The sequence below is a fragment of the Palaemon carinicauda genome, chromosome 23 (genome assembly GCF_036898095.1).
Source record: "Palaemon carinicauda isolate YSFRI2023 chromosome 23, ASM3689809v2, whole genome shotgun sequence".
In the NCBI taxonomy this organism is placed as follows: domain Eukaryota; kingdom Metazoa; phylum Arthropoda; class Malacostraca; order Decapoda; family Palaemonidae; genus Palaemon; species Palaemon carinicauda.
This window is the reverse complement of record NC_090747.1, coordinates 19,874,477-19,885,553: the sequence shown is the minus strand read 5'-3', so window position 1 is coordinate 19,885,553 and position 11,077 is coordinate 19,874,477. Positions and strand designations below refer to the sequence as shown.

General features: G+C 37.6%; 1 protein-coding gene across 1 annotated transcript; it reads right to left on the bottom strand.

Annotated features, from left to right (window-relative positions):
* Nucleotides 1–370: 370 nt before the first annotated feature.
* LOC137617465 (perlucin-like protein) lies at nucleotides 371–8,466 on the bottom strand. Its single transcript, XM_068347487.1, has 6 exons — nucleotides 8,365–8,466; nucleotides 7,128–7,281; nucleotides 6,395–6,460; nucleotides 4,337–4,495; nucleotides 3,343–3,445; nucleotides 371–694 (listed from the first exon to the last, which is right to left on the bottom strand). Exons 1-6 carry the CDS (start codon nucleotides 8,464–8,466, stop codon nucleotides 598–600), a joined length of 681 nt encoding a protein of 226 aa, XP_068203588.1. The 3' UTR covers nucleotides 371–597.
* Between the last annotated feature and the right edge of the window lie 2,611 nt (nucleotides 8,467–11,077).

Sequence of the window (11,077 nt, the reverse complement as noted above, 5' to 3'; positions counted from 1 at the left end):
ATATTTTTATTTTAGCTCTAAAATTTATTCTCAAGTTACGTTTTCAATACATTAATTTAAATGTTCATGCAAATTCAGAGAAGAGAGTTAAAGATTTATTGTCATATGAAAATATATTATTTTTTACATGGGATATTTCCTCCAAGAAAAATAATGAAACATGAAATAAGGAAAAACTAACAAGAGTGTTTCAATCCACGTTTCTTCAAGAGAAAGTGGAGTTCAGCTTTCAAGATATATTTCTTTAAGAGGCAGTTGAGTTAAGCCTTGACGACACAGTTTCATTACGAGACAGTGGAGTTCAGCTATCAATTGCATATACAGATTTCTCACAGATGTACCTGTAGGCAGAATAAAATGAGACTTAAATGATTTTTATTTAGAAGGAAACTTTATTGTTGAAACTTGGAATCTCAGTTTGAATTTTAAACCCTTGATTCCAGAGATGTTGATGATGATATTTCAACTAAAGAAATCAATTTCAAGTATATATGTGTTACATGTAGCCATATACAAACTTTCCGTTTTGGTAAATGACTGTCACTAATTTTAAGAACAAGGTCACGTCTACTTTGACGATTTTATACTCTACATAATTTAAGAGTCGCATCTTCTGTCATTCCAGCGATCGTCTTTTGAAGAATAGTAATGAATACATTTTTCCTCGCTAGTGTTCGGCTCACTGTCACCCCACCTGGAAAGAAGGTAAAGTATCATACCTTTCACTACATTATTCATCCATATTTACATAACACATGACCATTCACTTCACCACAATGTTCATTGCGTTTGTTACTCTGTCCATGTTTTTCTCTCATTTTCTATTCCTCCCCTTTTAACTATAAATTCACAGCGTTATTGTTGGGTGTCCCCAGTGCCCTTACTTACACCTTGACATTGAATAGCATCTCTGGGTCGAGCATGCTATTTTTCTACAATCATCGGGGCCACCCTCCATTTTTAAAATGATGCCATATGGAAATTTTGTTTTGACCCATCATTCTATAATCACTCTACCTAATTCACTGCTAACGACAGAAATATAATTGGGATCTTATAGTACATGGCTGTCGTTCAAGTGGTGTCCCAAGTAGCAATGGAGGACTCCCAAACCTGTCCTATTTTGTGTTGACCTAACTTCATAAAATTACAGCCTATGCTTTACACTTCTCCCTATCCACACACTCCCACGTGATTAGCTAATATAACGCAATCCCACAGCCACCTCAAGACTCTAACGTACTTTAGAGACTCACAGCCCACTCACTTTTTCATTGCTTAATTCTCCAAACGTTGTCTGAGGTCAAGAATGCCAATTCCTCGTTCGTTCCCATTTCTCTTCAACATCTTCCTCTTCCATTCAATCATTACACCAGCTCTCCATTGTCTCAGACCTCAGAGTTTCACTCATAAGATTGATTCAAGTATCTTTTATATATATATCTACGTGGAAGAAGGGGAAATTTACCAAGCCCATTAATTATAGAGGACATGATTGAATAAATTCAAAGTCATAATACTAATAATATGTCGGGGAAATATAATTGAGCTCGAACAGTCATCCAAGAATGAAATCCATCAGCTGAGTACATACATTACAGTGCTCTTTCAATCAACTTGGTTCTTAGTGCTGCAGCAAGTTGCTGTGTAGAAACGGTTTCTTTTCTTTGGTACTGTTAGAAAATTTGATAAATTTCTGTATTGTTACACAGTTCGTTGGAAGTTATTAATAGGCACATCTGCAACGAAGTTCAAATGGTTTTAGTAGAATTCATTTATAAAAAAAAAAAAAAAAAAAAAAAAAAAAAAAAAAAAAAAAAAAAATCTTTGTCAGAGACCGTTGGTCAGCAAGGAATGATGCTGTGAAATCGCTAAAGCTGAACTATTTGATGATTATTAAAGATTTGGAAACTCTTCAGGAAGATGTTGACCCGAGTTACGATACAAGTCGAGGCAGAGCATCTTCTAGCACATATATGCAAGTTGCCAAAGTTATTCTTATTTTCACAAGCTGAGGGACTTTACTGTTGTTGATGCCATAAAATCACTTTTGGAAAATTTTAAAAGTATTCACATTAATTTTCCTACGTATGGAAACAAAGCTAATTTGGTCTTTTCAAAGACATTTGATGATACAGTGTCCAATTTACCATTGTGAAGCAAAGCGTAGTCCTATTTTTAAGAGGCATTTCACAGAAACTGGTAGCAATGATTCGAATGACCATAATTTCACACGTAGAAAAAACAATTGTTTACGCCCTAAGTTGTCTGGGACAGTCTTATCACTGATATAACCAGATGATCTACTGTCTATTCACAAGTTCATGGTAACTTTTCTTTTCTTTTTTATTATAGTAATGACGATCTGAAAAGGATAAAAAACGGCCAGAAATATAATGGTAAAGAAGAATTTGTCCCTTAAAATCAATGACCCTTATCACGACAATGTTCTACAGTAAATATTGCTTTAAATTGTTTAAAACCTTCTTGCATTGCCATTACAGTCTTATCCAATTGTTTCTATTCCTCTACGTACCAGTCTTACACAGTTAGGCAGTGTTGGTAAAGGAGAATGATCATTATCAAAATTAAATTACATAAAAAATTGAAAAAAAAAAAAAAAAAAAAGATATCAACCTTAACTGGTCGAGTACATCGAAAATGAGCATCCAACTCCGCCCCCCCCCCCCCAAAAAAAAGTATGATTTGCAAAATATCATTGATACATTCCCCCAAGAATCATGAATTTCTGAATAATCATTTTTGTGCCAATTTCTGTTATGTTCATCAAAATAAGATAATTAACCTAATCTTGATTGCGTATTGATCCAATTTCCTCGATATTGCTTAGAATATAGATTTCAATACATCTAGAAAGGTTCATAGTAAAAAAAATATGCTCTTTTCACTCGTTTCGCTCTCATGATATGTCCCATTCTACATTCTTAGCGTTAGGGTTGCAAAGGATTTTAATCCGCCACTGGTTGTTACACTTCTATCAGAAGATTATTGGGTCCTTTGATTGGTCAGAGAACACTACATTGGATCCCTCTCTGGTTACATAATATCCTTTACACATTCTAGTCTGTTCTCATACACCTGACAACACTAAGATAAAGAAACAATTCTTCTTTACTACTACTACTACTACTACTACTACTACTATTACTACTACTACTACTACTACTACTACTACTACTACTACTACTACTACTACTACTACTACTACTAATAATAATAATAATAATAATAATAATAATAATAATAATAATAATAGTGTTTTTCTATTGCACTAATGTGAAACTACATTTCAATTCCAGTTTCTTACGCTTCATTCATTACCATGATTTAATCATCGGGTGAACAGTTCCGTCAGTCCAAGCGTGGATTCCTTCCACTTGTAGGTCAGTCAATCCTACCCAGGTATTGTGACCCTTCACAAGATCTGCAAACAAAATAATTAGATTAATTGTAATTCTGTCTTTATATTCGTCTTTATAATAAAAGATGCAAGTTTATAAATGCCTTTTAAGACATTCTTTACAGGAGGAATGCAATGGAAACTGGTCAAAAGTTCTTATCAATTAAGATGTAGACTAAATGGCTGTGCTCAGTGACTTTCTTTCTATGGGAAGAAGAAGAAATAAGTCACAGTTGGGCATCCCCATGCATGCTGCATCAGTCATTGCTATTTAAGTGTTATAGTAATTAAAGGAAATGTAAAAATGAAATATTCATACACACGTGATTAATAAAAGCCTCAGTAGTTTTCAAATGATCCTCTAAACTTTCACTAAATTTAGATTGGGTAAAACTAGAAATATTTTCAAGTATATGTGGAAGAAATGTTTTTTTTTTTTTCTATTAAAAGTCAAAACGCCTATATCCTAAGGCTTGCATTTGTAGTGAATACGACCAAATATTTTTTTTTATTCCACCAACAGAAGTCTATTTCAATTATTATTATTGTTGTGCTGTGGTCGTTGTATCGTATCAAATAAATCATTATGTGAATTTGACTCCCTCGTTGTTATTTAACACCATCCAGCAGTTTTTGCTGAAATGTTTTATATCTAAATGAAAATAACATTCTGTACATGACATGGGTTTTATTGCTCTTAGTAATCTGGATAAAGATTCAAGCAAAACCGGAACAGAACACAAGAAGTTTCACAGTTACCTTCTTAACAATTAATTTCTCTGAGACGTTACCAGTAAAGTATACTTAAAACGAAATGAAAAGTGTTGCATTCAAGTTCAGTAATAGCTTAGAATTATGAATTCTTTGCAGACTAATCTAATTAACATTGAAGTGTGTGCATACATAGATACTTACTACGCAGGAAGTTATACTCTTCATCGGTAGTTACTTTGACCAAATCAGAATCCAAAGCGATGCATTTTCTTCGGCTTTCATGCCAAGTGGATGTGTGTACACTTAAGAAATACCAAGAAGCTCCAAGCTTAAGCCAACCTTCATCACAAGGAAGATACTCTGAAAGAGATTAAAGGTCTTTTTAGGATAGTGAAGAATGTTCTTAGGGATTGCACTGCTCACAGGTATTTCTACAAGGTCACGTCAGGGACTTGTTTTCTTTGTGAAATTCGCTCTCATTTCACATCAGAACTCTTTGATTCTATCTGTATTTTTCTGTGAATGAAACTTATGGGTTAGGTTACACTTTCCTAAAGCACTCAGGACTGAAGTTAACTTAATATATTAAAGTTTTACGTGATTTCGTCCAACTGCAGAATATAGCACAGGTTTCATTTCACCTTAAACGGACACGTCTCTATTCATTATAGCAAGACTTCTCCAGATCCATTTGAACGGGGTTTTCTCCATTTTCCGCAAACAATGCATTTTTTTTAAAAATATATTCATTACCTGTATCCCTAAGGACTCAGCCTCCAATGGTCCCTTTCCATTATCTATTTCAAGTTCAGTCAAGTATATACTCTAAAAGTGTCAAGTCATATAACAATATATTTCTCCTAAACACCCACATCAACTTCATCTTCTTACCAAAGAACAAAATATTTGCTTCGGTTAGACTATTGAAACCTTTATACACAATACACAACTATTGTGGTCTGGAAGTTCGTATGATTGGCCTTGATTTTAATGCCACCTTTGACTGTGTTATTCATGAGGCTCTTGCTTTCAAAATCAAACAGTTAGGATTGGGTTGAGCCTTTTTAACATAACTTTATTTTTCTAAGTAAAAGATCACAAAGAGTTGTGGATGATAGTCACCATAGTGAGTATAGGAATATGATATTTGATGTTCCTCAGTGTAATGCTCTTGCCCTATTAATTTTCATACTATATACACATGGTAAGTGGTTTGGCCTAGAAAATAAGCCAGTTCCATATGGAAATGATGCTACTCTCTTTACAACAGTTCCATCTATTGAATGTACATCTGGGGTTGCTGAATCCCTTATTATATATCTAGCAAGAATCAGTGCATAGTGCAAATTATGGGACATGAAGTTGAATACTAACAAAAGTAGGTCTAGGAAAGTGGCTCCTCAACCTCTGTACCTTGGCATTGATAATGTGTCTCTCAATCAGTATGACTTTATATTTTAGGTGTGATTCTACACAGATATTTTACTTTTGAGAAAAATATTAGTTCTTTCACATCTTCAATTTGAGAGAGTTTGACGTATTGGTAAAATCTCTTAAGATTTTCCGTGTTTAAATTATTTAATTCATATTTGTTTCGGATAATATTCTCCTGTCTGGTCAGCAGCTTCTGAATCTCATCTTAATATGTTGGACACGAACTCAGGGCTCATTACATCCCTTATACCCGATCTAGATATTAATAACCAGCACTGTTGTTCTCTTAGTTCATCATGCATGATGCATAAAAATTTTCATTTTTCTGACCCTCCGTTACATTCAAATCTCCCTGGACAGTACCATCTTGTTCGTAATACAAGGTATCCAGTTAATCCTAATAGTTAGGCCTTCTCCATCATGAGGCTCAATACTAAACAGTATTGTAAAAGATTTATTCCAGCGGTGACCTGAATCGATGAAATTTCAAAAGTTCAAACTTTCAGCAAAAGATTTTACGTTAAACAGAATAACATAACTCTCCTTATAGATTATGTTTGAAAAATCTGTTTTAATGTTGCTATTAATCTTAAAATATATCCTAATTGTTCGTTACTTCTTTTGTAGTTAATTTACTTACTTTACCTATTTCCTTTTCTTACTGGGATATTTTCTTTTCCTGTTGGACCTTAGGGATATAGGATCTTGCATTTCAAACCTGGGTTGTAAATAAAACAACAACAACAATAATAATAATAATAATAATATTTGATATACCTTTTTTTTTGTTCATATAGATAAAATAATATCCAATAACAATCTTACCTGCGGTAAAATAACTGAACATTTTCAAAAGTGCGGAGGCGAGTTTCTCTGAGGTGTGCTGTTGTGCTAAAAAGAAAAGGAATAATAGTCTGAGATCACGGTTTTCGGAATTCTGTCAGGGCTAATCATGAGCTTGATGTTAAATAGGTGCCCTGAATCTGGAGAGGTAATAGTAACAACTGCGCCGATGAGCAGCAGTGAGTGGCTGTAGAAGTCGTTGTTTGGGGTGCGAGCAAGTGGTGGATGATGGTTGGCTGTGTTGCCGCTCCGGCTCGTCACGGGGTAGGCGAGTGTGTCCTATGGCATTCATAGGCGTGTGTGTCCTACGGCATTCATAGGCGAGTGTGTCCTACGGCATTCATAGGCGAGTATATCCTACGGCATTCATAGGCCTACGGCGTTCATAGGCGAGTATATCCTACGGCATTCATAGGCCTACGGCGTTCATAGGCGTGTATGTCCTACGGCATTCATAGGCGTGTATGTCCTACAGCATTCAAGTCAGCTTCGGTTGAAGTTGAATAGGTGTCCTCTTCGTCACGAGTGGAGGCGTTGATGGAGGTTTTGAAGGTCATGAAGTAGCTGTCCATAAGGGCACGAAGCAGGTTCACCTCACGAGGAGAGCCGTCTGCGGCAGGTTGCAGGCGAGTGATACTGGTCATTTTCCCGAGGGTGAGCGAAGCCCTTTGGTCCCCTAACGGTTGTTGAGAGAGCTGAAAAGGCGTTGCTATACGGGCGGCTGGCGACGGCGAGTACTGCTGCAGAAGGTATGCGTTGACGGCGTCATAGTAACGGTGAGGGGTGTAGGGGAGATGGGGAGGCGGGAGGCGGGAGGAGCGAGTCACTCCGGGGTCACCAATGTGACGAGCCGAGAGAGGAGTTGTGAACTCAAAGGCAGATTGAAAACGACTGAGTTATATATTACGGAACACTCTTCTTTATATACAAAACGGCAAGGCAACAGGACATGACACTGACAGAGCAGGTGCTGGAACGGACAAGACTCCTATTCTCTATATAACCTCAAGATACCCTTCAAGAAGACGATATTATTTCCTCTATTATTTAGTATGCATGAAAAAATAATAACATTAACCTACTAAAAAAACCAATGATTCTTCTGAAGCAGTAAATAATTTTTAACGGTTCAAAAACAATTAAATGGGTAATGTTTCCGGTGCTGAGCTTTTGAGGGAGGAAAATTAAAACTACAAATTAACCTTTGTTTTACATAGGACTTTGATGTAATAGATTACTCGCAACACTGCCTATTTAAAAGGGGCAAGTAACCGTCCAACAAAAGAAAATAACCAAAACACTATCACATGCAAAATGGGAGAGATATCCTTTCTAATAATAATAATAATATCTTGATAGAAGACCCTCCTTCACACATGTAGAGTTGAATACTATTGCTGCATCGACAGAATTGAATTCCTTGTCCAATTTCTCAATTTTACGGACAATTCTCTTTTCTGGGTTGCTACATTCAGCTAGCAAGTCGGCGAAGTTCATCAGGTGGGTGAAGAATACAAATCAGGTTAAGACTCAATGTAATTGACACAAGTACAAGTAATACTCGAAAATTACAACAGGGCAAACTCAGGAGTAAATTACAACGCGCTTCAGAACTGCTTGCTCCGTCTTCAGGCGAGAAGTGAGGCTGTGGCTGGATCTGGGGCCTTATATATCCCAGCGCAGGTTCGTAGAAAGGGGCCTCAAATTTTGATTGGTCGAGCGGAGGTTATAGGCTCGGGTGGCTGAGGTACGATGAGCTCGGCCTGGCCTCCCAGGCTGAGAGATAGGAAGGAATCCTGAATCCTGATTGGTCAGGACGCGCGCCGAGCCAGCCAAAAAATCAGGCAAGCTCCTATCTCGCTTAGTGGACTGGGCTGAGAGAGGTAGTCGAGCTCCCTGATTGACTGAGTCGCACGCCGAGACAGGCTGAAAGTCAGGCAGCCCATTCCTACGCTCAGCAGACTGGTATTCCGGACCATGCTCGCCGCCGAAATCGGCGCTCGGCCAGACGATTTCTTCATTTGTAGGAGTGTCAGGATAGGGGTTGTCATCATTCTGGGGGTCCTGTTCTTGGTTCCTAGCGTTGGTGCGACGACAGGATGGCAGGAGAAACATCTCTTGAGTCGTATTCAATGCTGGTTTCTCTTTCTGGATGAACAGGGCTTCCAATATTCGTAAGCGCCTGCTGTCTGGGGCGCTGCCGATAATTTTGGTATTAGCGACGATGTCTGCCCGACTAATTTGGGTGTTATGTCACTGTAGGGCGTGATTCCTTATAGCAGCTTATTGGACGTACTCTTTGCCAACTTTTACATGGGAGTAGTAGAGGAGAGGGTATTCTCCAAAGTCGAGTGCACCCTCGCTTACTTCCTTTACATTGATGATATCTTCATCAAGGCTACTGTACTTCCAACGAAGCCATCGAGAACTTAAGGAGGACCTTTGAGGACAATAGCGTCCTCTACTTCATCCTTGAAAACAGCGACAACAACAGCCTCCCGTTCCTGGACGTCTTGATTTCATCTACCAACGAGGGATTTCATACCACTGTCTACACCAAGCCTACAAATCTCGGCATGTGTCTGAATGGCGAGAGCAAATGCCCTGCCCGCTACAGGGCCTCGACCATCAAGGCCTTTGTACGCAGGGACTTGTAACACTACTCGTCATGGACAGACACCCACAAGGAGCTGGAAAGGGCCGCACAGGTCCTCATCAATAATGGCTATAGCAACAAGCAAGTCCAACGTGAAGTGAAGGCAGCTATTGACGAGTGGTATGGGTCGTCTGCCAGCCAGGGGTCAGAAAACACTATAGATAGGTCCGACACCTCCACCAACGGATCTAGTGATATTAATCTTTACTACAAAAGCTTCATGCACCCAGAATATCAGCGGGATGAGAAGGCCATCAAAGATATTGTCACCAACAACGTGTCACCTACCGACGAGACCACGAAAGTGAAACTCATCATCTATTATCAGACTGATAAGACCCGCAGCTTGATTATGAGGAATAATCCAGCACCCCCTGATAACGACCCTCTAAGGAAGACGAACGTAGTCTACTCTTATCAATGCCGAGTCCGAGGATGCCCCAGCAAATGAATTGGTATGACTACAATGAGGCTTTTGAAGAGGATTTCGTAAGCTGAAATTTGAACATTCCACAATGGTAGTTAGGAAAACTCTTCAAAACATTTCACCACATTTATTATAAACATTTCAGAGAAGTAAAAAAAAGTATTGTAAAAATATCACAATTAGTTTAATAGTACACAATATATATCTATCAGAGAGGAAGGAATTTATTTCTATATTGGTGCTTTGAAGGCTTAAGGCAACGGATAATGATTACCATTAAACATTTAGAAACCCCTAACAATGCTTGGTTCTCACCTTTATCCATGCAAGCTATGAGACGAGTCGAAAGCCCTCGAAGTTTAAAGTCCCATGCCGAAGGAAGCTCAGAGTCCAAATTAAGGGAAGTTAGTTCATGTTGAATAACTTCGTCAATGCGGAAACACTTGAATCTCTTAACCCAAACATGGTTCGGTAAAATAGCAGCACAGCACAAATTCAATGATAAAAATCTTGTAGCACGAATCTAGCAGCTCAAATCTTCGTGCCAAAATACTGCCAGTGAAGATATGGACGGTATGGTATGCTAGGCCAGACTGACTTGGGTATATCCATGAACCTCCCAAGTAAAGAGAAAATGGCGTGATTAGAAGGCTTGTTAGCTAATTACTTAGTTCGTAGTAAGCAAGCAGGACTTAGATGGAACCAAGCATATAAATGTAATTTAACTAGTTATTTTAATAGTTTAAGAGAAAAGTCTTCCTTACTTCGATAAATACATATATACATATACTAATAAACAAAGGTAAGAAACTTTAATTTCCGTTTAGTCCACGGAAGAGGATGAAGGTTTTTCAAAGGTAAAAAATCTTCATCGCTGTAAATGAACATATGAAATTAGAGAAACATTTTTCTTGTTCTTTCCTCACTTATCGTAGCAGCTTTTCTTTTAGGCCGCGAGGAAATTTTCTTTCTAACAGCATCAGGAACATTCTTAATATCAGTAATACAAACTATATCATCAGTAGTATTACTCTTAAGGAAAGGAATTATTTGACTTACATGTAATTTAGTAATCTTTTTAGTTTTCCCTTTCAGTACAGTTACTTGGGTCACCTTTCCCAAATCATTACTTACAACTTCGCGAACTAATCCTAGAGGATAATTACTCCTTTTAGTATGTTCCTCCTTCACAAAAACTACATCTCCTGACTTTATCAATGCATGAGAAACCGGATGATACCTGTCCTTTCGGTCAATAGCTTGATATAATAAATTACCTAAAAAATCATTATGATAAATATTATTAAGATTTTCTTTAACCTTGCACAAACCCTGGTAACTCCTCTCTATGTCTCTGGAATCAAAATCTGGATCTTGTGGAATGTTCTGCAATTCATGAATCAAATTTAAAGAAGACAGCTCATACCCTCTGATAAAATGTTCAGGGGTGATTGGTTCAGGAAGAGAATCTTTACTATCATTTCTATCAACTTCCTTAAAAGCTATGGGACGTCTATTAGCGAGATGGATCACATTACATACTAAAAATTCAAAATCCGAATAGGATAAAATATTATTCTTT

Excerpts from the sequence above, each read along its gene's own strand:
- LOC137617465 (XM_068347487.1), bottom strand. The coding sequence starts at position 8,466 with ATGATGACAACCCCTATCCTGACACTCCTACAAATGAAGAAATCGTCT. Across the intron at positions 6,461-7,127 it reads CTCGCCGTCGCCAGCCGCCC|CACAACAGCACACCTCAGAG; the intron begins GTATAGCAACGC and ends TTTTCTTTTTAG. Across the intron at positions 4,496-6,394 it reads GTTCAGTTATTTTACCGCAG|AGTATCTTCCTTGTGATGAA; the intron begins GTAAGATTGTTA and ends AATCTCTTTCAG.